This window comes from Hyaena hyaena, unplaced genomic scaffold (assembly GCF_003009895.1).
Source record: "Hyaena hyaena isolate Hyena2069 unplaced genomic scaffold, ASM300989v1 scaffold_1019, whole genome shotgun sequence".
In the NCBI taxonomy this organism is placed as follows: domain Eukaryota; kingdom Metazoa; phylum Chordata; class Mammalia; order Carnivora; family Hyaenidae; genus Hyaena; species Hyaena hyaena.
This window is the reverse complement of record NW_024081642.1, coordinates 503,532-531,341: the sequence shown is the minus strand read 5'-3', so window position 1 is coordinate 531,341 and position 27,810 is coordinate 503,532. Positions and strand designations below refer to the sequence as shown.

The 27,810-nt window shown below is 42.7% G+C and overlaps 2 protein-coding genes across 2 annotated transcripts; one reads left to right on the top strand and one right to left on the bottom strand.

Annotated features, from left to right (window-relative positions):
• Positions 1 to 1,097: 1,097 nt before the first annotated feature.
• Positions 1,098 to 10,574, bottom strand: SLC25A53 (solute carrier family 25 member 53). The gene is made up of 2 exons (XM_039221766.1): positions 10,536 to 10,574; positions 1,098 to 2,714 (listed from the first exon to the last, which is right to left on the bottom strand). Exon 2 carries the CDS (start codon positions 2,680 to 2,682, stop codon positions 1,762 to 1,764), a length of 921 nt encoding a protein of 306 aa, XP_039077697.1. The 5' UTR covers positions 2,683 to 2,714; positions 10,536 to 10,574; the 3' UTR covers positions 1,098 to 1,761.
• Positions 10,575 to 11,314: 740 nt separating this feature from the next.
• On the top strand, positions 11,315 to 13,465 carry ZCCHC18 (zinc finger CCHC-type containing 18). The gene is given in 5 exon segments (XM_039221765.1): positions 11,315 to 11,398; positions 11,636 to 11,723; positions 12,228 to 12,328; positions 12,331 to 13,316; positions 13,318 to 13,465. Coding segments are annotated over 5 exon segments (1,407 nt in total).
• Positions 13,466 to 27,810: the final 14,345 nt, after the last annotated feature.

Below are 27,810 nucleotides of genomic sequence, written 5' to 3'. Positions count from 1 at the left end.
ATCATGATATTATTTCCAAGGGGAAAAGTGCAACATATGTCATCTTGGAAATCTTCAATATTCCAGAGTTGAAATGAATGGGGTGGTTATGCAATGTGTTTCTGTTTGTGAAATTTTAGTTCTTGTGGTGCTGTTAATAGCAAATGCCATCAATAACACAAACTCATCAAATGTTCCAGTTAAGAGTCATTTTTATTATTATTATTATTATTATTATTATTATCAGCAGCATCATTATCATTAGCACAAAACTAAATCCACTAATAAAGGAAAACAAAATCATATCCCAAAAGCATGTGTCTTGCTGACAGCGAATCAATAACATCATTTTCATGTACAAGGGACAGCACCCTGAGGATAAAGATCATATCACAGCTTGATAATCAATTCGGCAATTCAGCCAACATTATTGAGCACCTAGGCACAATGGGAGATTTTAAAATGCATATAAGAATCCCTGCTTTCAAGGAGTTTTAGTCTAGTAGGAGGTATTGAAGAACACCAAGAAGAACATAGGGCCACATGAGATCAGTGGCATAATGGAATCAGTGCCGTGTATGAAGTGTTATTGGAAAGTGACATCACTAGAGACTAATGTAACATTCAGTTATGGGAAATCAGAAGAGTCTCCATAGAGAAGGTGGCATCTGAGCTAGCTTTGAGAAACTGGAAGGGTTTTGGGAAACTGGCATGTGGGGAAGATACTGCAGGTGGAGAAATAGTGTGGGCCAAAGCACAGCCACGGGAAAGTTCATGGCATTTTTGGGGAGAGAACAATAGTCCAGTTTAGTTGGTTGTATGGGGTCTATGTAAGTGGCAGTGGTGTGATAAAATGCTGCAAGTTATATGGGTACCATATTTTTAATAGCTCTGAATGACAGGCTAAGATTTCTCATCTTTATGTCACTGTAACTGCATTTATCCACACAATAAAATATGCAATTATTTGTGAAGAGATATGGTCATTTCACTTCCAGATTTCTCAGGAAAACTCAAGTGGTTTCTAGGCAGTGTTATTGCATTGCTATCAAAAATATCCTGGCAGATAATACCAAGCAATCTATAGTAAATTTTTCTCATGCAACTAAATCTCTTCCCTCAAAGTGACAGAAGTGACAATACTTCTTCCCACTCCTCTATCCAGCCTCATCAGTTCTTGTGACATCTAATCAGTTGAGGCAAGTCTAATTTAGGATTTCCAGCCACACACAACTGCCAGCCTGACTGAAACAAGAACACACAGCCCTGAGAAGTGAGAGTGATGGCAGGGGTAGTGAACAATATCATGAAAATGCAGCCATCTGAGAAGTTCTATGGAATCTGTATCCGAAGAGTCAAGCATAGTTCTTTGAAATTTAGGTCCCTGGTCCTCCTCTAAGTTTGGTCCAAAGGACAACTGGAGGGGTCCCAGAACTCACAGTGCCTAACTAAGGTCATCTTTTAAAATTCTCCTCTTATTTTCAAGAAATTCTTTAAAGGAATGACATTTTATTTAAGTCGTAAGCTTTTTTGGGTCCTAGGTCTGAGGCTATTGAAGCTGTGGATGGACTAGTGTGACTTTCTTTTTCTGACCAAGAAACCCTGTTGGGCTTTGTCTGTGCCCAACAGGCTGGTAGTTGGCAACTTCTCCCATGCACCGGCAGTTCAAAGATGCTAAACAGTTGTTGCATTAGGTAACCAAGCCAAAGATGTAAGCTATTTAGACCAACCTGGGAAGGCTTAGGATAGCAAAGTTGCCATGGCCACACTTCCTCCAGCTAGTCAGCCTTTCAGCTCTTTTCTGGAATGATATCTCCTCTGCAGGAAGTCATGGATAGCAGTAGTGAGGCCCCATGTCACGCTGGACCTTAGGATGACCAGGGAGCCTCCACGGTAGATGAGGAACACCTTTCGGCCCCGAGTGTCCCACACATCCTGCGCAGAGGCCCACAGGCTTGGCATTCTTTGCCAGCCAATATGGGACTGCATATTGGCCACCAGCACAATCAAAGGATACAGAACTAGGCAGGTGATTGTTCCATTGACACTCCCAGACACTAAGGCAGGAACCCAAGGGGGCAAGCCTTGCTCTGCCAAGCCATCCTGGATGGGGTCTTTGAAGGAAAAATACAGAGCACTCCCCAGGCTGTTCCTGAGAAGGACAGGCCAGAAACCACGATAGTAGCCCATTGACAGCCGCCCCCAAAACCCATAAGAGTTGAATTCCTTGAGAATGCTGAAGGTGCTGGGGAAGCGAGCTTGCTTGCGACCATCCTGGAGCACATTTTGCACCCTTTCAAAGGGGCTCAGTGCCACAGCCTCCACCACACCAGACATGAGCCCTGCAGCCCAGCGGTGTCCCAGAGAGTGTGGCCCAACAGGAGAGAGAGAACACAGCAGGGTATCATAAGTCCCAAACAGTAGAGTCCCTTGCAATGTCTTGGAAAGAAGAGGTGGATATATTCCCCGGTAGAAGTATTGCGGGCCTTCATGCCAAAGCTGTCGCACAGCCTCTGACACCGCCATAGCATGTATCTGTTGCCGGAACACAACTTTATAGATAGGGAAGGTCAGAAAAGTAGACATAAAGTTGGAAACAGCCCCCAGGGCATAGGCCTGGGAGTGCCAGCTTTTCTTTCCTGGAGACTCTGCTCGTGTCCTGTGCTGAAGTTCCTTTCCAGGAGAGTGGTTCTGTTCCACCATGCTGAAGACAACTGGGTGCAGATGGAAGAAAACTGGCAATAGTGGGGAAAAAAGAAGTTAGACTGACCACTTTAATCTGTTGGTGACATTTTCATTACTTTTAGAAACGGAGTCCCAAGAAACTCAGCTCTAAGGAAACAAGCAACACTTTGGGTGAGTTTCTCAGAAATAGACACAGTCTTAAGAAATAATTCATCAGCTTCAAATTAAAACAAAGGAAGTTTTGGAGCCCCTGGGTGGCTCAACTGGTTAAGCTTCCAACTCTTCTTTTTTTTCTTTTAAGTGTTGGTGAGAATGAGGAGAAATTGGAACTCTTTTTTTAACGTGTATTTATTTTTCAGAGAGAGAGAGAGAGAGCAAGGGAGGGTGGGGGGAGAGGATCCAAAGCAGGCTTTGTGCTATAAGCACAGAGCCCAAGCCTGCTACTATGGGGCTATGGGGCTCAAACCGACAGAACCAGGAGATCATGACCTGAGCCGAAGTCAGACACTCAACTGAATGAATCACCCAGGTGCCCCGAGTGCTTGACTCTTGATTTCAGCTCAGGTCATATCACAGTTCATGAGATCCAGCTCCACCAGGCTCTGCACTAACAGCACAGTGCAGCCTGCTTAGGATTCTCTCTCTCCCTTTCCCTCTGCCCCTTCTCCTCTCTCTCTCTCTCTCTCTCTCTCTCTCTCTCCCTCCCTCTCTCTCTCAAAATAAGCATTTGTTTTAAAAGGCAAGGGTTTTTTTTTTCTTTTCTGAACAGAGTCACCTGTACAGTGGTTTACCGACAAATCAAATATTCTAATATTCAAAGAAGATTGAAGAAAATAAAATTGGGAAAACAGGGCTCCAAAATCTATGGCATTCAACTTTCACCACATGAAATTTTGTCTTTGGTAAACTGCTACAATAAAAAGTGGCTGCTCTCTTTCCAAAAAGCGGCACTATCTCATAGAAGCAGACAGGCATTCAGAAATTGTATTCCAATACTTTCTTTAAAAGCTGGTAGTAAATTTGGGGAGGGGGGAATCTCCCTCGCCTCTATGCCTGCAGATTCCTGACAGAATTGTAACTGCTTAATAGCAATGCCCTGTCCCCCACTCCCAACTGAGGAACAGAGAAAGTAAGCTGTTCCTGGAAGGTCAGAACCAAAAGTCTCCATACCTGGTAATTTCCAAGCCTATCCTTGCAGACCTGTAGCTATATAATAGAGCAGGGATTTTCAACCTTGACACATGTGACATTTTGGGCCAGACAATTCTTTGTTGTAGGTGCCTGTCGCGTGCATTATAGAATATTTAGCAGCATCCTGGTCTCCGCTTGCTGAATGCCAATAGCATTGTTTGGGAAACAAAATCACCACTAGTTCAGAATCACTGTATTAGACGGAAGACAGTACAAGGGCACCAAAGTACTGATCCCACCCCAGAAAGGGCTGGGAGCTGGTAGGGTAGATGAGAGGTAACGGGGGATCCAGGACACATGAAGGAAAGTCAGGATCGAGAAGAAATGAATGTTCAGTGTAGATCTGAGACTCTGAGGGGGTTTTTCAGGAAGGAAATATGGCTGAGGGGACAGAGTGTGGCACAGTGAAAGGTAGTGTATGGAGGAGAGGAAGCATAGAGCTGTAGAGGGAGGAGAGAGGAGAAAACAGGGAGAGCAGGGGAGGGCACATTGACTGGGCAAGGGACTCACATCTAGACTGGTAGGAATGGCAGACTCTGGAGGTTTCACACAGAACCCTGGACTGTGTGGTCTTGAGGGGAGAGGAGTATTGGGGCTCTAATTGATGTCAGGGGTTAATGGCCCCCTCAACAGGGACAAAGGGGTGCAGGCTCAGGCCTCCAGGGAGGGGTAGAAGCCAGGCACTGCAAGAAGCCCACTAAAGCCTTCCCTGGGCTGCCACACACAGAACCTGCCATGAAGTGCTTCTCTTTCCAGAATCATCCCCATCAACTCCTCCCTGGCTTCTTGCTCCTGCTTCATCCCTGACCCCCTAATCTGACCTTTCAACCCACTTGCTGCTCTCCCCTAGCCATACACACTTTGTCTGTGTGGAGGGGCGTGAAGGTTCAGCCTCCTGTGCTCTGTCAGCGCCCCTCCCCACCCCTAGCACCTCATGTTTGCCTTCAGCTTCACCTCTTTAACCTCATGGCCAGGAGGAGACTGGGAGGGCCCTTCTGCCTCAGACCCTTTAGCTGAGAACTGGCCAGGAGCAAAGGCTCATCAGGCCCACTTCTTGCATCCCTCTGTGGCAATTCTGGGCCTCTGATAGCCACCTCCATCTCTCTAGAACCAAAAGAGATGCCTCCCCCAACTCCAGGCCACAGGTAGCTCCATTCAGGCCTCCAAAGCCACAGGTACTCCCAATATCACCTAGATCTACTACTAACAAACTTCTGCCCCAAGTCTTACCTGCATCTAAATAAGGGCACCTAGTGAGGGAAATGTTTGTGCTCTCTTCTATTTCAAAGTGCAATGATGTTCTACTTCTTCCCCACTTTTTCCTGAGTTACCTATAAACATGTCTTGATTGACTGCATAAGGCAGGCTGACATAGGGGAAAAACTGGGCTAGGATTTCGCAGACTAGCATTCTAAGTGCTAGTTCTATTATCAACTTCCTGTATGACCTTTAGAAATCCATTGACATCTTGGAGTCTCATCCATCTCAGTTATAAAGTGAGCTGATGGATTGGGGTGCCTGGGTGGCTCAGTCGGTTGGGCATCTGACTTTGGCTCATGTCATGATTTCACAGCTCATGGGTTTGAGCTGCTCATCGGGTGAACACAAGCCCTGCTTCTGGTGAGCATGAGCCCTGGTTCTCTATCCCTCTCTCTCTCTGTCCCTCATGGGATTGATTCTCTCTTCCTCTCTGCCCCTTGCTCACTTTTGCCCTCTCTCTCTGAAATGAAATGAAATGAAATGAAATGAAATGAAATGAAATGAAATGAAATGAAATAAAATAAAATAAAATAAAATAAAATCAGTGGTAAAATGCTCTCTAGGCATTCTCATATTGTGCATGTCACTGGGGGCTGACATGGGGAAACTGGGGCCAATATTTGATTACAGAATTATGCTTTTCCATTCCCAATTCCTTCCGCCAGTTTTGCCAATCACTTTCAGGAATTAAAGGGGAGCAATAATTTAGAAACACCTTAGCTTAAATATCTAATTCTTCATTATATAAATGCAATCCTTCCTATTTTATAGGGGAAGAGGAGAATCCACCTTTATCTCATGTATTCGCCCATTATGATGCCAGGCTTTGGGAGCAGACAGATCAGAAATTTAATTCTGGAGGTGTGTGGGTGGCTGAGCCAGTTAAGCACCGCTTCAGCTCAGGTCATGATCTTGTGATGTGTGAGTTCTAGCCCTACACCAGGCTCTCTGATGTCAGCACAGAGCCTGCTTCAGATCCTCTGTCTCCCTCTCTCTTTGCATCCTCTCTCTCCCTAACCCACCTATCTTTCTCTCTTAAAAAGAAACATTAAAAAAAGAAACTGAATTCTGTCTTTACCACTTAGTTGTGTGATCTTAGACAAGACACTACACTCAATCTGTTTCTTTAGCCATGAAATAGCAACAATAGACCTACCTCAAAAGATTGTTGCAAAGATTAATAAAACAAAATGAGATAAAATGGTTAAGTATCCATAACATAGTGAGCTTGATAAAGTGTATTTTAAAAAAGAGAGAGAGAGATGCTTCCAGACTTCAACTGTCTCCACAGAGCATACACTCCTGCAGGATCAGGTCAGCCAGAACCAGATAAAGGGGTATGGTGGAACAAATCCTGTGTTCACATAGGAGGCAGAGACCTTTCTTCTGTGAATGCAAAGATGTTCTATAAACTACTCTAGACAGCTTCGCCCCTTGACATGAATTTCAAAGTACAAACCACAGAATGTGCCTGGAGTCAGTCTTCAGTAGTTATTCCCTATACCTCACGATGTGTCTCCTATGTTTACAGCCTAATAAAGTGAGCCCAGGGATTACAGACTCCCCTGGCCAGTTGAGTCCAGATGGACAGCCTGTGTGATCACCCCAGGATCCAGCCCCACATTTATTTCTTCATCCAGGGCCCCCTCAGCCAGTTTTTGTTCAACTCCTAAACACCTACTAATTGTCTACTAAATCACTGTGGGTAAATTACTGTGAAGCTATAGGTGAATAGGACTTGGTATCTGCCTTCAAGGGCTTGGGAATCTAGTGGGAGAGACAGGTCAACAATGAGATAAACTATACTGCAAGGCAAAATAAAGGGTATACTAATCAAGGTCAGAGCAGAAATATGAGTAATTTAGTCTACCTGGCACAGGGAGCAGCCAAGACATTTCTTGGAGGAGAGGGGCATTTGACTTGATCCTTAACCAATGTCCAGGATTTCATTACGTGAAAGAGTGAGGGCAGGCATTCTATGCTGAGGAAGAGGACTAAGGCACAGAGGCGTAAAAATATGAATGATGCACAGTTCTGGATGCAGGCAATGGGAAGGAGACAGATCTGTGGCTGACAGGAGTGGATTTAGAAAAAGTGCCATATTTGTTTTTCCCACTGCAAAGTGTTATAGCATGAAGACACAGGCTCTGGAGTCAAACAGCCCTGGGTGTGAATTTCACCATGCCACTTCCTAGCTTTATGACCTTGGCCAAGTCTCTTCACTTCTCTGAGCTTCAGTATCTGTAAATCTATAAATCTATAAAATGATTGTGATGAAGCTTGCATGAGAGGAAGTATATAAAACTCTTAGCACAGTACTCAGTATATAAATTGCTCCATAAGTTATATTACTAGTTTCATTTAATAAATGATCCCAGAAATAAAGATTAGATTACAACTACACTTCTTTTAAAGCTGAAATCAGTCAAATGCACTGGATCATCTGCAGAGTGCATTTTATTTTATTTTTAAATGTCTATTTTATTTATTTTGAGAGAGAGAGAGAGAGAGAGAGAGAGAGAGAGAAAGCAGAAACAGGGAAGAGGCAGAGAGAGAGGGAGAGAAAATCCCAAGCAAACTCGCAGAGCCAGCGCAGAGCCAGATGGATCCCACAATGACATCATGACCTGAGCCAAGCAAGAGACTGAGCCACCCAGGTGCCCCTGCAGAGTGCATTTTAAATCACTTGTTTGGGAGACAGCAAAGTTATTCACGGGCTTTGAAGTCTGATAGCCCTGAGGGGGCTGAAGTCCCTGTAACTCCACTTACTAGCTGTGTGGGTTTATATAAATTACTTAATTTCCCTGAAACTCAGGTTCTCAATCTGCAAAATGGGATTACAATGCCTGTCTAATAGGGCTGCTGAGAAGCTTAAATGTAAAGTTGCTGTCATAGAGGAGGCAGGAAGCCAGGGAAGCTATTACTGTTTCAGCTGAAAAGCTTTATCTCCCTAACCTTCAGGCTTTTAAGGTTTCTTTGTTGAAATTGGAAAATGTGGTCTCATCATAGCCATGAATTGGAACACCCTCCCACACATGAGGCCAGAGATAAGGGATACTCTGTATCCAACTGGAGCCAGTTTAGAAAATCCTCCTCCCAGCCTTGCTGGAAGAGACCTTTGCTTTGTTTTAAGGGCCCAATCCAGACACCTTTACAGAATTCATTCCTTCTCACTTTTTTTGGTCAGAGCTCTAGAATCTATTTGTCCTATTTGATCCCATCCCCACCAGGTCCACCTGCAGATCACCTAAGTTGTCAGTGAAACCAATTTAAACACAGAACAGGAATCTGCTGAGACCCAGGGTCAGATGTCATGGTGTTGGGGAGCAGAAGCAAAAGTCTCAAGGAAGCCCAAGTGCTACTGCCAGCATCACTGCTGTGTGAGGTGAGCCTTCTCTCTACCTCGCACACCCTCCAGCCTCCACCACCCCTCTCGCACTGTTCCATCTACAAGTAAAAGGCCACAGTACTCAGATAAAAGTCCTTGTCTCCAAATCTGAATTGTTCACTTCAAATAACTCTAGGTATTTGGTTTGTAAATAAGAAGGTAGAAAGGAGCAGGTGAAGTACCTTGGCAAGTTGAAGATGTACCCAACAACAATTGTGGAAGGGCATTAGATTGTTCACTTGCTACCAAGCATCAGGAGTCAAGAACAAGCCCTACAGGGGGCCTCCTAGCCACAATTTACATAAGGAAAGTAAGACCTGCTCTCCAAAAATGAGAAGTCATAGAATAAAGAGGTTTCCCAGCCACTGGCCTCACAGCCCATTCAAGCTGGTGGCCAGCCCTGCATGCCGTTTCCATGGAGTTATTCCTTCTTTGGGGCCAGTGATGCCAAATCCAGCAAAGGAGAGGTCCCCTCAAGAGCTCACAGAAGGGCAACCTAGCAACCTGTTCTCAAGCCAGGAAATGAAAGAGCTGTATCAGCGGTAGAGATCTGTGGATCAGGCGTTAGGTCAAACTGTTTCATTTCTCACACTTCTTCCTGAAGTACAAGTAGAAAGAATATATTATGAATAAAGACTATAGGAGAATGATTCTTAACCATTTCTGGGCCACAAACTTATCTTGAAAAAACTACAAAACTAAGAATTCAGAAAAATATACAGAGTCCAAATTATTTGCAGACAATTTCATAAAGGACCCTGGGTAGGAACCTCTGCTCAGTGGAGTTAACATTTCATAACAGATGTGTTATGGCCAGATATATTAGCAGCAGGCCATTTACTTATTACCCTCAACATGATGTGGTGTCTTCAGCAGTGATTCATAAACTTCTCTACATCTCAGAATTAACCGCAGCACTGGTTAAAAACATAAATCACACTCCCCCCACCCCACCCCAAGTCCTAGCAAATCTGAACCCCCCAGAGGTGGAGCAAAGGAATCTGCTTTTCTAACAAGCTCTCCAAAATCATTCTGAGGCAACAGTCTTGTACCCATACTTTGCTTAAGAGCATGGGTTCTGGTGTCAGAGAGATTTGGTCCAAATTTTGACTTCACCTTGTAATTTCAGGCAAGTCATCTCACTTCTCTGAGCCTTGTTTCTTTGAGCTCATAAGCTGCAGAAATAATGTTTTACTTTTTTAAATAAAGAAGCAGCTTATTGTAGTGTATAGTGTAAAATGAGAAAGAAAGGTGCCTTAGTTTTCTCTTCTCTACAAGGGGTACTGTGAAAGTTGTCTATCCCCCTCCCTCACTCCCTCCCCCACCCCGCTGCCTCCCTGTTCCCTCTCACTGAACACTACTATTACACCAAGACTCCTGGTGGTTTGAGACCGCCGATGTAAAAATACTCTCTGGGCAGCTCAGTTGAGCAAATAGTTGGCATTAGAACAACAGATGTGGATGCAAAATCGGATGTTGATACTTATTTGCTGTGTGATGCTGGGCAGTATGCCTGACCTCTCTGTTTCCTCATCTGTACAATGGAGATAACAGTCCTTGCTCACTAATTCTATATAGTTCCAAATGGGCCTTCCCATCTCCACTTTGGCTTTTCTCCACTAACCTTCATACAGTAGAGAGGAGTATTTACAGGGGGCAGCCTTTGAAATCAGACATGTCGACTTGGGTATGAGCTCTTAGCTCTGCACTTCCTAACCATACTGGGTGCTGAAGATCTCTCTCTCTCTCTCTCTCTCTCTCTCTCTCTCTGTTAAACAGGCACACCACTACCTCCTTCACAAGGCTGCTGAGAAGAATAAATGAGATGTCGGTGCAAGCGCATTCGGACGCTGAAAGCGCTCAGTAAATGCTTTCTCCCCTTCCTCCTACACAAAGGTGAGGAACTCTTATTGTTCACTTGATTTCTGTCCCACCTCGTGTTTAAGGCATCCGGTCTCAAAGCGCAAAGGGAGAAGAATCGAGATGGAAGGGGAGAGGGAGAAAGAAAGCGAGGGGGAAGCAGCAAACTCACGGGTAAAATGCAAATCGGCCGGGTCCGTGCGTCCGAGCTGCACTTGACAAAGCGCTGGCTTAGGCGCCGGAGTGCCGCAGCCCCCGCCGGCCTGCTCCCTCTTTTCGCTAGCAATGGCCTCAGGGGCAGAGGCTGAGCGAGGAGGCCGCCCCGAGTCCTGCTGATTGGCCGCGCCGCCAGGCTCTTCAAGCTCTTTTGTGTCAACTGGCGGGGGCTAACTGTAGCGGCGGCTGCTGGGAGGACCCAGCCGGTGGGCGGGGATGGCCGCAGCTGCTGTGGGAACCGTGCTGCCTGAACTTGGCTACCCCTTGCTGTGCTGCCCAGCGGAGCAGCTCGGTAGGGCAGCTCCGGTTCGCTCTGCAGCCAAGGAAGCGTCATCCTTTTCCCCTGCAAGGCCGCGGAGACTGGAAGGAGGCATCCACAGCTGTCCAAGCTGGAGCATCCGCTGCCCACCAGCAGAGAACAGGTTAAAAAAAATGGGAGGGGGCGATTGCCTGGAGAGGAGAGAGGAAGGAGAAGCTTCACCAGTACTGGGCGGCTCCCCACTTGGGGAATCAAGAACTGCGAGGCGTAGAAGGAGCACTCCCTTGGCCCCTTTGCGCTAAGGGAGGAGGTGGGGTTTTGCTGTATGCTGCCAAATGGGTAGGATTTGCCTGAATGAAAGTGGGAAGCATTTTCAAAGGGTGGTAAGGGACAAGGGGGAGAGAATCACAGGCTGTCTGCTTTGGACCCCTTTTGCATTTCCCCATCTCTTCCTGAGGAGGAATATGTGAGTGTGCATGTCCAACTCACATTCCCTTTCTCCGTGCCAGGCCATCAAAGCCAAACCCGTATTGAATTTTGTGCAGCTGATTGCAGAGCTGGTAGGCCAAAGATTTCCCAGGGGAAACGTAATAGGAAGGGTTGCTTTGACTTGTATTCAGAAGGTAGGTTAGGGAATTTTCTGTCTGAAGGTGGAAGATGGAATTTCCCGTCTGGCTTCAGTGGGGGGGGGGGGGCGGTGGCGAGAGGGAGTGGGATGAGGAATGAGGGGTGAGGCTTCTTTTGACTCTCCCTTTTTGGTCTGGCCCTCCCTGACCACGCAGTCTTGACGCCCTCAGGACTGGGCTCTGAAAACCCCAGTGGACAGAGGTCCAGCTACCCCGATGGCGAGCTTTCTCAGGAGGGCACCTGTTTCAGAGGCTGGAAGTGAAATAAAAGCGTGCACTTGTTTCCCAGCTTATGTTTTATAATCTAAGATATAAGAGGGGAGTATTTTGAGAAGGGGCTGTGGTTGAGATCTGAGAGTAAGGACTCAATTTTGAGAGGCCAGTAACAGCTCCACACACGATTTCACCTAGAATTCAAAGCAACAGTTGTCCTCCCTCCTGAAGGACTGGTGGGAGGGATGGATGCAGCTCCAAAAAGTACCCTGCTAGCAAAAGGACACCCAGTATTTCCAGAATAGCCAGTTTCCTGCAGGGTATTTTTAGGTCAGTGGGCAAATATAAAATGTACTGCAGGGTGTTCATGAAAGTAGAGAGATTGCAGACCACTTCCCTGCAATCTACTACCTTGGTGAAATTATCCCCCCCCCCTTTTCTTTACAGTCCTATTGAGATGCAAAGAAGGCAGAACCTGGGAACATTGCTTTGGGGATTCCTAATACAAATTAGGCTTTTCTAAAAAGCCTGAGTATCTTGTTATATTCAGATAGAAGATCATTGTCCATCAAGGGTAGCATCATTGCACGTGTGGGTAATAGCTGGCGGCAAAACACACCCTTGCCACCTTGGGCCCATTCAATTTTGAGGTCTCTCTGGGGAGGAGTCTTGGTCCTTTAAGGGTCAACATGGCAGAAAGAAATGTGAAGTTGTTCTCCAGGAGAGTGGTGCCAACCCAAGGTGAAGAAACCTTTGAAAACTGGCTGATCCAAGTCAATGTGGTCCTGCTCGATTGGAATATAGCTGAGGAGGAAAAGCTCAAGCACTTGATGAAAACCCTTAGGGGCCCTGCCAGGCAGGTCATGCGTTAACTCCAGGCTGCCAACCCCAATCTAAGTGTGGCTGATTTCTTGCGGGCAATGAAATTGGTGTTGGGGGAGTCTGAAAGCAGTGTCACTGCCCATGGTAAATTTTTTAACACTTCGCAGGCACAAGGGGAGAGAGCCTTCCTTTATGTGATCCATTTAGAAGTGCAGCTCCAGAATGCTATTCAGGCAAGAATCATAGCTCAGAAAGATGCAAAACAGACTCACCTGCACCAACTCCTTTTAGGAGCTGAGCTGACTAAGGATCTGCACTTTAGGCTGAAACATCTTAGGATGTATGCAAATGATCAGGAGTATCTTCCTAATTTTTTGGAGTTAATCAAGATGATAAGGGAGGAAGAGGATTGGAATAATGCTTTTATGAAACCGAAGCGACCCAGAAGGTCTGAGCTAATCTTGGAGAGGGCAGCAAGCCCCATGGCATTTCAGGGCCCTCAGTCAATAGCAATCAGCAATGCTGACTGCAGAGTGATAGAGGTAGATATCTTTGATGACTCAGATGAAGATGTGATCCTGGTTGAGTCTCAGGACCCTCCACTTACATCCATGGATGGCCCTCCTCTCAGAGGCAGGGCCAGACCTCTAGACCAAATAGTGGTTATTGATTCTTCCAGCAGTTCTGGGGCCCAATCTCTTTCCACCAGTTGGGGGTCTGGGTATAAGATTGATGGTCCTGGGGATATGCATAGAGCCAGGAAGTGAAAATACACAATATTCTGTTCATATTATGGTGAGGAGGGTCACTCAAAGGAAATCTGACAGTGAGAGCAACAAGGGTGAGATGTTTGAGAATCTGGTCATCACTCTGCAGGATCTGACACATACAGAGAGGTCAAAAGAAGTCTCTGGCAAACACAATGACCTTGCTGGGCCTCCAGTAAGGTGCTACACCCAGCCCTAAGTGAACCCTTCACTGTATTCAGATGGGGAAAATGAGAGGTGGGTAGACTTCTATCTGCATTTATTAAGCCATAAAGTGGCTTTATTTTCGATGAAAGAGGTCTTGGATACCACCAAAGTGGAGAAGATGGCTTGACCTCTGTCCCTGCTTCCTCCTCTGTCTGCCTAGGGTTTATTCTCTGCCTGTGTCCATTTCCTTGGTGACTTTACTCTTTTTATGAAATGATTGTTACTCTGTTAAACCTTCACAAAATGAAGGAAAATACAAAAAATAAAAATTACCTGAAACTTTCCACCCTTATATAACCATTGTCAGCCCTTTGATAAATTTCCTTCTAGATATTTCCCTGTAACTGTATACCCAGGTATGTATATATAAAAGTGATCAAATATAAGTGCTATTCTATACTGTGTATTTTTCACCAAACAAATATATGTTGTGGAGTTCTATGTCAATGAATACATATAAGCATCACATTCAATGTCTCTGTGTGTGATGTTACTTTTAAAAATATAGAAGAAAAATAAATAAGAACCAAATATAGAAGATCTAACAGGGATGCGGTCATATTGTGAAATGGAGTTGTGGGTTTTTTTTTTTTGTTTTTGTTTTCTTTTACCATCCTCATTTACAGATGAGGAAAAGGGAAGCTGAAATGGGCTGAATATCTCCCCAAAAGCCCCTTATCACAACTGGCCTGTCTCCTAGGTCAAGGTCAAATCTGCACCCACTAGTTAATAATATCCCAATGATTTCTTCTCTAATGCATCCTGAGAAATGTGATGATAGACAAGGGTGGGGGAAAAATGGGATGTGGGTTATCTCAGGGGTTCCATTTCTATTCACTTTGGGAAGGGGTGCTCTCCCTCCGCTGGGTAGATTCCTTAGACTGCTGCTATTGCTGCTTCTGGACAACACCTGGCGGCACCAATAAGACTGTCCTTTGGGCTGACACTACCCTCTGCTTCCTCCCTCAGTACTGAGAAAGCAGCTATTCATGAGAATTTAGTACCAGGAACCTCAGCACCTCCCAAGCCTCCCTCTGGCTACATCGTAGAGGACACCAACAGCCCAAGAACTCTAAGCTAACCTTGTCCTGATCTAACAAATGGGAATACCGAAGGAAGGATGAAAAGGAATCTGGGTTCCAGGGAATATGAAAAAACATGGGAATTAGAAAGCCCACATACTCTTTATTTTTTAGTGTTTATTTTGAGTGGGGAGGGGCAGAGATAGAACCCCAAGCAGGCTCAATGCTGTCAGCTCAGAGCTCAGCACGGGGCTTGATCCTCATGTACCAAGAGACGCAGATGCTTAACAGACCAAGCCACCCAGGCACCCCTCCATATACCTTTTTAGAACTGAGGACATAGATAGGAAAGAGACATCATGGAAAGACCTTCCTGGACACCTTTTCCTGCCCCATCTCATGGTCTCAGATAGGAGGGTGATAAGAAAGGGGACCCTCTTTCCGTAAGGGTCCCCCTGTTCTTTGTAGTTATATCAGTTCCTATCCTCGTGAGCAAGACAATCGGTTGATGGGGGATGTTTTAATTTAAGGCAGGGGGTAGAGTGGAATGAATACAGACTTGAGGGGGTTTTTCAGGAAGGAAATATGGCTGAGGGGACAGAGTGTGGCACAGTGAAAGGTAGTGTATGGAGGAGAGGAAGCATAGAGCTGTAGAGGGAGGAGAGAGGAGAAAACAGGGAGAGCAGGGGAGGGCACATTGACTGGGCAAGGGACTCACATCTAGACTGGTAGGAATGGCAGACTCTGGAGGTTTCACACAGAACCCTGGACTGTGTGGTCTTGAGGGGAGAGGAGTATTGGGGCTCTAATTGATGTCAGGGGTTAATGGCCCCCTCAACAGGGACAAAGGGGTGCAGGCTCAGGCCTCCAGGGAGGGGTAGAAGCCAGGCACTGCAAGAAGCCCACTAAAGCCTTCCCTGGGCTGCCACACACAGAACCTGCCATGAAGTGCTTCTCTTTCCAGAATCATCCCCATCAACTCCTCCCTGGCTTCTTGCTCCTGCTTCATCCCTGACCCCCTAATCTGACCTTTCAACCCACTTGCTGCTCTCCCCTAGCCATACACACTTTGTCTGTGTGGAGGGGCGTGAAGGTTCAGCCTCCTGTGCTCTGTCAGCGCCCCTCCCCACCCCTAGCACCTCATGTTTGCCTTCAGCTTCACCTCTTTAACCTCATGGCCAGGAGGAGACTGGGAGGGCCCTTCTGCCTCAGACCCTTTAGCTGAGAACTGGCCAGGAGCAAAGGCTCATCAGGCCCACTTCTTGCATCCCTCTGTGGCAATTCTGGGCCTCTGATAGCCACCTCCATCTCTCTAGAACCAAAACAGACCCCATCCCCTGAGTTCCACTCAGGCCTCCAAAGCCATAGGGGCCCACCAACATTCCCTGACTCTTGGTTTATAGCCTTTTATTCCTCCCTACCCTTCTCTAAATCTATCCTTGGAAGGGATCTGCCCACCTATTTATCTTAAAGTATCCTTTCTTTTTCTGCTCACCGTTTCTCAATTTTACTCTATAAATGCTTGTTGAATAGTTTGCCCAGAGAAACAGTTTATGCTGTCATAATTTCTTTCTAGGACCATGTAGGGTAAGAAGAAAAATAAATGTGACACCTACCACGCTGCCCTCCTTTTCACCAGTGTTAGCTTTGGAGCTCAGCAGACCACTGCTTTGGAAAACTTCTATGATTCATCCCCATTTCTTCCTTCCCCCATCTTCTTCTTTGTCCTGTAAACTTAAAATTGTCTGAGTTTTTATTTCACCAAAATGACACAAACCTCATACTTTATTTAACTTTGTGTAGCATTTGCTTTTCCAGTATTCAGGACATCTGCATCTTCCCTGAGGAACCTGGGAATTCAGACTGAACTAAGGGAGTTAACCAAAAGAAGGATTTTTGAGAATTTTGTATCTGATAGCCTTCATTTGAGATTAATTTTCTCTCTCTCATGAATTTCTAAGAGATGAAATGAGTCTTTTGTTAGGAGAAAGTAAACTTTGCATAATCTTCTTGTGCATTATCCCTCTTCTTCTAGATATTATTTTCCTTTGCTTTCTATGATACCCCTATCTCACAGTTCCCCCCAGATCTTTTCAGTGCATACCTCTCAGTCTCTTTTGCTAAATCTTCTTTCTCTTCTTGATCCTTTCATAATGGCAATAAAAATTAGAACTAACACAACTGTGATTTATTGAAAGCTTACTAGGTGCCAGGCACCCTCGTGCCAAGCCTGTTAAATGTAGTAGCTATTTAATCTTACAGTAACCCCATTAGATAGCCACTGCTATTACTTTCCATTTCTAATTTCTATTGACATTAATTCAATTACTATTAATTGCCACCTATTTCAGATGAAGAAAGAGGCTGGAAAATTAGGAAATTACCGAGGGTCATGCAGCTAATTAGTGGTGGAGTCAGAGATGAGATGCCTGGCTGACTAACTCCAAAGCCAGTGCTCCTTACTCCTTAGTTCTCATACACAGCACCCTATTAAGTAGGTGCTACAACTATCTACACATGATGCATGAGAAGACTGAGGTCTACACATATGAAGTGGTTGGTCAAAAGTCATAAGACCAAGTGGTTTGTGTGTCACACACAAGGATGGAATCTTCTAAGGAACATTTTGGAGGCTTTTCTACCTTTCTTTTTCTTTCCCCTTGGATTGCTTCTAGACCTCCTGTTGCCTGGCAACCACCCCCTCCCCAGTCTTCAGTTACATTATCATACTCCATTCAAGCTTGGTGGTGGTGGTCTTTCCCTCTAGGCCTTAGGTGCAAAAAGTTGTGGATTTAGCATATGCAAGAGGTAATGGCAGCAGAAATCAGTGGGGGAGGGATTAATTGTATAATTAGTGGTGCTAGGGGAACTTCATTACCCAATTGGAAGAAAAGATCAGTTTGTTTTCTCCCATAACACTAAATACGAATCCATATCAATTTGATAAATAAATGTAGATTTTATGCAAGTGTGTCTTTGTACTTATTCTGAAATAATATACTTAGTTGTTATGAAAGGAATAAAAATAATCAAATGTTCTAGAGAAACCTCTCTTTTTTTTTCCCGAGAAAGAGAGAAAGAGGGGGGGGGACAGAGGGAGAGAGAGAATCTTAAGCAGGCTTCACCCCTAGCACAGAGCCCTAAGGGGGCTCAATTTCACAACCCTGAGATCATGAACTGAGTCAAAATCAAGAGCCAGAGGCTTAACTGACTGAGCAACCCAGGTGCCCCAAAAGCAACCCCTCTTAAAACTGTAAGAAAATACATATTAAATCTATGGATTGGAGAGAGATTTAACTTTCTATGGTTAAGATTAACGAAAGAAATGATAAAGGAAAGAACAATAACTCAGAAGACTGCATTAACAGAAATAAAAAAAGAAATATCAAGCTAAAAGTAATGGCAACAAATGAGAAAAATCATAACAGCAATGTTCTACTGTTTTGATAGCTAACATTTATTATAGTCTTACAAAGTGCCAGGCATATTCTAAGAGCTCTACATGGCTTCATTTAATTCTCACAACAAACCCTGAGGTAGATCCTAAAGTCTTCCCCAGGTTTGAAAGCATTCTTATGTAATGGTGGGGGAATGAGAATATGCATAAAATGTAAATATGCATCTTAACAAATTATTATAAAGCAAACTACCATAGAGATCAAGAAATATATTGCCAGAACTCCTGAAGCCCCTGCCCATCTAACCACTCTCGTGACAGTTATGGCTAATATTTTCTTGCTTTTCTTTAGAGATTTACCACTCAAATAGGAATCCCCAAACACCATTGTTCTAGAACTTTATATAAATAGAACTATAATGCGTGTATCCTATATCTGGCTCATTTCCTTTACAATTAGGTTTTTGAGATTCACCTTCTTTGCACGTAGCATTAGTTCATTATCAGCGTCACATTACAGCATTCCATTCTATAAGCTTACAAGACATTATTTATCCATTCCACTGTTGATGAACATTTGGGTTGTTTCCTGTTTGGGGCAATTATGAAAAATATTTCTATGAACATCTTTTTTCTGCCTCCTGGTGCACATGTTCACATATAGGGTATCTCCCTAGTGTAGAGGCTGTTTTAGGCAATGGGCTTGAATAATGGACACTTGAGCAAGGCAAAAGGTCCCACAGCAACCAACAGAGATGAATGCAAACAGACCATTAAATAACCCACCTTGACATAGCCATAGGCCCTAACTGACCAAGTACAATCAGGCACAGTTCATACTTCTTTACCCTATAATGGTGGCCCCTTACCACTGTCTCATTGCCATCTCTCCTTTGCTGTCCTGCTCTCTCCTCCTTTGTAGTGTTCTCTGTGAATTTCTATCTCTTTTTGTTCTGCCTTGGGTGAAATCTTTCACTGCCCATGCTGCTGGTTCCCACCAGATCATAGCGCCCCACCCCTAGGAGTGGAATCTGGCTCATACAGTATGTGTACTTTCAACTTTACTAGAGACTACCAATGTCTACCAAAGTTGTACCAACTGCCACTTCCACCATCAGTGTTTAAGAATTCCTGTTGCTCCCTTCTTACTTGACACATCCCCAAAAGCAAGGGAATCAAGAGCAAAAATAAACTGTTGGGACCTCATCAAGATTAAAAGCTTCTGCACAGCCAAGGAAACAACCCAGAAAATTAATAGGCAACCAACGGAATGGGAAAAGATAGTTGCAAATGACATATCAGATAAAGGGTTAATATCCAGAATCTATAAGGAACTCACCAAACTACACGCCCGAAAAACAAACAACCCAGTGAAGAAATGGGCAGAAGATATGAACAGACACTTCTCCAAAGAGGACATCCAGATGGCCAACAGACACATGAAACGATGCTCAGCATCCCTACTAATCAGGGAAATACAAATCGAACCCACACTGAGATACCACCTCACGCCAGTCAGAGTGGCTAAAATGAGCAAATCAGAGAACTCTAGATGCTGGCGAGGATGTGGAGAAACGGGCACCCTCCTACACCGTTGGTGGGAATGTAAACTGGTACAGCCCCTCTGGAAAACAGTGTGGAGGTCCCTCAGGAAACTAACAATAGAACTCCCCTATGACCCAGCAATAGCACTGCTAGGAATTTACCCAAGGGATACAGAAATGCTGAGGCATAGGAGCACATGGACCCCAATGTTCATAGCAGCACTCTCCACAATAGCTAAAACATGGAAAGAGCCTAAGTGTCCATCAACAGATGAATGGATCAAGAAGATGTGGTTTATCTATACCATGGAATACTACATGGCAATGAGAAACAATGAAATCTGGCCATGTGTAGCAACATGGATGGACCTTGAGGGTGTTATGCTGAGCGAAATAAGTCAGGCAGAGAAGGACAAATATCATATGTTTGCACATATAGGAGGATTAGGAGGAACTTGACGGAGGACCAAGGGGGAGAAGAAGGGCGGAAATGGTGGGGGAAAGGGAGAGAGGCAAACCATGAGAGACTCTTGAATGCTGACAAAAACTGAGGACTGATGGATGTGGGGGGGAGGGGGGATGGGCATGGAGGAGGGCACTTTGGGGATGAGCACTGAGTGTTATGTAGAAACTAATTTGACAATAAACTATTTGTAAAAAAAATAAATAAATAAAATAAATTTGAGTGGCTAAAATGGGGAAAAAAAAAAAAAAAGAATTCCTGTTGCTCCAACTGCTGGTGGGAATGCAAACTCGTACAGCCAGTCTGAAAAACAGTATGGAGGTTCTTCAAAAAATTAAAAATAAAACTATCCTATGACCCAGCAATTGCACTACTAGGTATTTATCCAAAGGATACAAAAACTTTGATTTGAAGGGGCACAGGCACCACAATGTTTATAGTAGCATTATGAACAATAGCCAAATTATGGAAAGAGCCAAAGTGTCCACTGACTGACGAATAGATAAAGAATATATGGTACACACACACACACACACATACACACACACACACATACACACATGCACACTGGAATATTACTCAGCCATCAGAAGAATGAAATCTTGCCATTTGCTATGACATGAATGGAGTTAGAGTATATTATGCTAAGTGAAATAAGTTAGTCAAAAAAAGATAAATATCATGTGATTTCACTCATATGTGGAATTTGAGAGGCAAAACAGATGAACATAGGGAAAGGGAAGGAGGAGTAATATAAAAACAGAGGAGACAAACCATAAAACACTTAAATACAGAGAACAGATGAGGGTTGCTGGAAGGGTATTGGGTGAAGGGATAGCCTGAATGGGTGATGAGCATTAAGGAGGGCACTTGTTGGGATGAGCACTGAGTGTCATATGTAAGTGATGAATCACTGAATTCTATTCCTGAATTTTTTTTTTGCTAGACTTTTTTTTTTTAATGTTTTATTTATTTCTAGGAGAGAGAGAGACAGCATGAGCAGGGGAGGGTCAGAGAGAGAGGGAGTGACAGACTCTGAAACAGGCTCCAGGCTCTGAGCTGGCAGTCAGCACAGAGCCCGACGTGGGGCTCGAACCCACAAACCGCAAGATCATGACCTAAGCGAAAGTCGGACGCTTAACCGACTAAGCCACCCAGGCGCCCCACCTAAAATCATTATTATACTATATGTTAACTAACTTGAATTAAAATAAAATTTTAAAAAAGTGTTTCTGTTATTCCATATATTCATAAGCACTTAGTACTGTCAATAAAGTTATAACTTTCACTTGAAGTTTCACAATCTGTTATTAAATTTAGTTCAAGATACTTGATTTTGTATGCTTTTGTAAATGTAATATTTTTTAATTTCACTTTCTAAGTTCTTATTGAGAGTATATAGAAATATAATTGATCTTTTGGTGTTAATTTTGTATGTTGATTTGCTAATCTCTCTTAACAATTGTAAATTTTTATCTGTACCTTCTTTAGAACTTTCTGCATACATAAGCATGTCATCTGCAAATAATAACAGTTTTACTTGGTTTCCAATCCACATGAAAACTAGGAAGATTGGGAACAGATTCATCATTGCCAGTGTACAAGGATGGAGCAGAGGGTGTGAATATAAAGGAGTAGCAAAAGGAAAATTTCTGAGATAACAGAGCAGTTTTATATCTTGACTGTGGTGGTTACACAAAAGTATATATGGGATAAATCTGCATAGAGGGGCATCTGGGTGGGTCAGTCTGTTAAGTGTCCAGCACCTGATTTTGGCTCAGGTCATGATCTCATGGTTCAAGACCCCCTGTCGGGCTCTACACTGACAGCATGGAGCCTGCTTGGGATTCCCTATCTACCTCTCTCTCTGTCCCTCCTTACTCAAAATAAATAAACACTAACTAAACTGTAGGGGCGTCTAGTGGTTCAGTCTGTTAAGCCTCTGACACTTGATTTTGGCTCAGGTCATAATCTCATGGTTTGTGAGATTGAACCTTGGGTCGAGCTCTGTGCTGACAGCACAAGCCTACTTGGATTCTCTCTCTTCCTCTCTCTCTCTGCCCATCCTCCGCTTGTGTGCTCTATTTCTCTCTTTCAAAATAAATAAACAAACATTAAAAAATGGTGTAGAACTACACACAGACATACAAATAAATGCATGTAAAAATGATGAAAAGTGAATAAGGTCTATTGTCCAGTTAATATTGTACCAATATCAGTTCTCTGGATTTGATATTGTACTACAATGACATAAGAAGAAGCTTGGTGACAGGTACATGGGCCTCTCTGAACTACTCTTGCAATTTCCTGTGAATCTATAATTATTTTCAAACCACATGTTTTTTAAAAAGCTACTATGGGTTTCCAGAGTTTCAAAAATGCCTTGGTACATTTAATTACTAGAGTCATTCTGTTAGTTGCTTTCCATGCATAGCTGGGGTAGTTTACAAATTCCCCACCTTTTGGCAAGTTTTGCAAACATGTGCTGAAAGGAAGTGTACTAGTGCTTCTTTTTAAAATTCTGAGTTATTTTTAGGATACATTTTAAAATAATATATGCAGATGGTAAAAATATATTACTAATATTTTTAGACCCTAAAGATTTTTGCTTATGTAAGTTACAGGTCTTGCAATATTTACTATATTGGAAATCAAAACTGGAAATATCTAAAAATATTTATGAATTTATCAAAAATACCAATAAACCTACTACTTATTAACATAAGTACTATATTTTATAAAATAACTATATTTCCCAAAATAAAGAATGATTTAGAAATGTTTTATGTATTTGAAAATCTCTTTAGTGTCTGCCTTAATACAAGACAGTTATATTTTCATATTTGCTTCTGCATTGTGATATGGTTGTTTTGGTTGAAGTATATGAAAAAAATCCAACCTTACGGAGATATGTAGTTGGAAAAAGCAGGATTTCCCAGACGTTTGAAAAGGTCTCAGGTGTCAGCTGTCCCCAGAGTCAGACCATACTTGGAGAACAGCAGTGCTGGAGATACAGACGGAAATCTTTACAAAGTAAATGTTAGAATGTCTGCAATTTGAATTAAAATACTCTATCGTGCGCACGCGCACAATTCTCATTATATGAAGTAGTTACGTTCAGTAATATCACCACTAACAGTGAATTAGCAAATAATGAGCCATTGTTCCTAGTAAAAATGCAGAGTGAGGTCCCTGCAAGTCCCCGGTCACATTCCCATCCACCAATCAATATATAACCTTGTTTCACTTGTGTTTGTGTTTAAAGGCACCTTATTTTATAGTTCTCAAAATAATGACTTATATGCAGCATTTATTTATTTAAAAAAAACAAACAAACCACTAGCTTAAAAGGGTTTAACATTTTCCTGACACTGAATAACATGACATTTAATTTCTCTGGCTCTCAGCCTTACAACAACATTGTCTACTATGTTTTTTACAATTCCATTGTTATCTCGTGAACACACAAATTTAGCTTCTCTTCCATCTTTTCCATAGCTTTATCACACACAATAAATAATATTTTAGCACTTTCCGGAGCAGCCTCACATATTGATAAACAAACTTCCTCTTTCTTTTTCTAGATGTACTGTACTGTTAATTCAATAAATTGAAAACACAGCCAACAACACTATAACTCATTCATGAATGAAGTTTATCCAGTTACGTGCATTTTCTCTGTAAGGCTTATCACAGTATTCTTGCTGTATCACCTACTGACCCCTATTCATTCCCTTACATTCATTTAGGGGTAAGGCATCTCAATTAATTTCCATTTCTCCACCCCCGAGCTTTCCCATTATCTTAAGTGATTTCAAGTTTAACAATTTTACTCATCTAACACCCTGGCCTCTTATTCCCTGATCCTTTTATCTCGAATGACCTTCTTCCATGGTCATACCTTGAACTTTGTGATCACCTAGAATTTTCTTTGCTCTTGAAACAATAAACTTTAGTCTGCTACTATCTCTGCATCTCATTCCCTCTCATTCCCACTGCCCCAACACTTCAACCTTATGGAGACCTCCTTGGTCTTTCTATTTTTCTCACAGTATGTCTTCCCATTTTCTTGTTTATGTAGGATTCATCTTAAAATCAATCGGTTCAACCCCTCTGACCAATATTCTCACCAAATCTTACCCACAAGAAATCATCCCTGAATCCACGCAAGAATTGTCTTCTCTATCTTGTGCCATGGCTTCTAAGCACTGATGAAGAAAGTATTATAGATATGATGATTAGTGCCATCCAATTTTTGTGATTTTCAACCAATAATTCTGCCTGGAAATCTTCTCTCAAAGCTTTAGTCAGTTCCTGCCCTCATTTCTTCCAACAGCTCTTCCAAATCATCAATATCCTTGAGCCCAGTGCCTATCCCTGCTCTCAGTATTTTCAGTAGACAAAATCAACTCTTATTTAACAGAAGAAAAAGAAAACTAAAGGTATGAATTTAAGTCACCTCCTGGTCTAGGTTAAGTGAATAAGCCAAAGTGCCTCAGTCAACCAATTCTTTTTTTTTTTTTTTTAATATTTTTATTTATTTCTAAGAGAGAGAGAGAGACAGTGTGAGCAGGGGAGGGTCAGAGAGAGAGGGAGTCACAGACTGAAACAGGCTCCAGGCTCTGAGCTGGCAGTCAGCACAGAGCCCGACATGGGGCTCGAACCCACGAACCGCGAGATCATGATCTAAGCAAAAGTTGGACATTTAACCGACTAAGCCACCCAGGCGCCCCTCAGTCAACCAATTCTTGAGAGATCCATCGTTGTCCTACAAACCATCATATATTCTCTCAGATTCAGTACATGGGAAAGACCGAGAGGGTGGTAGAAATCTATTTTAGAGGCCAAAGTATCCTACTACCCCTGTTTCCAAGATGAGCCCCTCCACTGGTGTTTTAAATCTTATACCTTCCCTTCTAAGAAACCTAAGGCATCAGCACTCTCTTCTTTCTTCATTTTTGAACTTCTTTATCTCTTAGCTCTTTCTCCATCAGCGTATGAACATTCTCAAGTCTCTACCATCTTTTTAAAAAATGTTACCTAAATCTTATGAGGTGTTCCAGCTGCCATCTAATCTTTCAGTTTCCAAACTTACTGGAAGTATAACATGCATTTACACTCTCCATTACTTCCATGCCAACATTCCAGATATACATTGCTGTGTAATAAACCACCCCAAAACTTAGGGCTGAAAATAATAATCATTTCATTATACTCATGACTGCATGGGTAAGAAATTTGAGCAAGGCGGACTGGACAATTCTTCTGCCCCACATGGCATCTGCTGGAGTCATTTAGTGGTATTTAAATGGTGGCTAGGTTGATCTGGAGGATCCAAGATGGTTTCCTTCATGCCTGGTGCCTTAGTGGGGATATCTGGAATGCCTGGCACAGCTGGGCTGCTCTCTCTATAGATAGATAGATAGATAGATAGATAGATAGACAGATATAGATATAGATAGATAGGTATAGATATATGGATATAGAATAAATACATAGATATAGAATAGATATAGTAGATATAGATATAGATAGATATCTCCAGCAGGATTATCAGACTTCTTACATGATTGCTTAAGTCTCCAAAAGACAAAGGCAAAAGTTGCAAGGCCTCTTATGACCTACTCTTGGAAGTCAGCATCATCATTTCCCTGCAATCTAGCAGTTAAACTTATTTACAGGGTCCACCTAATTCAAGAATAGGGGACAACACAGTGGCATGATTATTGAGAGGAATGGTTAATAGGAGCCCCATGTTAAAGTCTACCATAGTTGTTTACTCCTCAACCACTGCAATCTGGCAACACTCCTTGCCACTCCACTGTAATCACAATCTCGGTGGTAAAGATCTCTTAGTTGTTAAATCCAATGCATACTGTTCATTACTTGTTTTGTTTGCTTTTTCTGCTGAATTGGGCCCTATTGACCACTAACTCCTTCGTGAAAGTCTCCTACTGTGGCTTCTATATACCACCTTTTTTGGTTTTCCCTTAATTTTTTGGCTTTTTCTCAGTCTCCTAAAGTGACTCATTTCTTATGCTCTCCCCTAAAATACTGGGCTTTGTTATCAATTCTCTTCTCACTCTGCATATGCTATCTGCTTATATGATCTATACCTATTGCCTTATCTATCACTTATCTACTAAGGATTCCTCAATATATATCTACATTCCAGATATCTCTCTAGAGACTCTCTCTTCTAGACTCATATGTACTTTGACTTGGATGGTACCTTAAATGTGTCCAAAGATGAATTCATCTTCTCCCCTAAACTTGCTCTATTTCCCTTAACCTCTATCCTATATTGACCATCCTTCCAGAAGGCCAAGGCAAAAACTTGGAAGTCATCCTTAAATCTACTCCCTCATATATTTTGTTATCAGTCCATGACCATTTAACATGCTATGAAACTTTTCAATTATCCACTCTTCTTCATCCCAGATACCAGGCCTGGCAGAGACTAAGGGGGTCTTGGCTTGTTCTAAGGATCTATAAATTGTACAGAAATTGTGGTTTACTGCAATAAACTAAATAATGTTTTTTAAATTTTTAAAAAGATTTTATTTTTAAGTAATCTCCACACCCAACATGGGGTTTGAACTCAAAACATAGTCACATGCTCTACCAACTGAGCCAGTCAGGCACCCCTCAAATATTGTTTTTTCAAAACAGAGGTGACCAAAAGGTATCAGAGTAGGTGATATTTAAAGAGTAAAGCTCCTCATAGAAAGAGGCACTCAGATGGGTGGCAGTAGGATTCTACCTGTCCATAATGAAGTTATTTTGGCTCATGTGAAAGCCCAGCTGGGGGTTTACAAAGCTTCTCCTGAACCTGTTATCCTGAAAATTCATCACATTTAGCTTATCTACTTATAAAAACTTATTTTATCAAGCCACATCATCAGGAACTAACATCCAGACACTGGGTACAATTTCTTGCTATCCCACCAGAACATTCTTGCTATACTGGCTACAGGTTATATAAAAGTGACCAGACAGTTTCTGGCTTCCACTATTAAATGACAAAGTAGCTTACCAAATCCATCTTCTCTGAAATGTAACAAAAATACATTCTGTATAAATTGTAAGAAACAACTACCTGAAAGAACTGACAAACAACCCAAAACAGGCAGCAACTAAAAGAGAGTCTATACTTAAAAGATAAGATTAGAGCTATGTGATATTCCCATTTTTTAAGGCTTTTAGCCATAAAGCAGGCCTCAATCAGTGGGCAAAACTGAATCTTAACCAGAAGGCAGTATTCAGGATTTCAGCAGCTGAAAGATGTGGGGATAAAATCCTAGAATAGAGAGATCCTGACAGGTGGAGCCTTAAATTATTTGTATAAGCTCTGTCCAAATATCAGGCTGACCTGTGAACCATGCATGGATGGGGCAGTCTCCAAACAGTCCTGAAAGCTATAATAACTGAATAAAAATTTCATCTGTTGCTTACCACCTGGGAGACTGAATATGGAAATTGAATTCAGTCAATTTAACTGCTGCTAAAAAAACCAAACAAAAACAAATAAAAATCAATACTCTTCAGAGGGACATAATGGAATCCAGAATCTCTAAAAAATGTCTTCTACAATGTTTTAGGAGAAGTTTCAAAACAACTGGATATATCAGAAACAGAAAATGTGATCCATACTGAAGAAAAAAAAGCAATCAATGAATACTGGCCCCAGCACAATTTAGATGCTGAATTAGGACTTTATAAGCAGCTATTATAACTATGCCCAAAGAAATACTGGAAATTATGCTCATAATGAATAATGACCAGTTGCATTCCATCCAGGTAAAGACCACCAGCCTGCAGATATGGACAACTGGCTCAAGGTCTAGAAGAAACATGACAAGCCTGGCCAGGAGATACAGTATCCACTGACATCATCTTAGTTCAGATTCT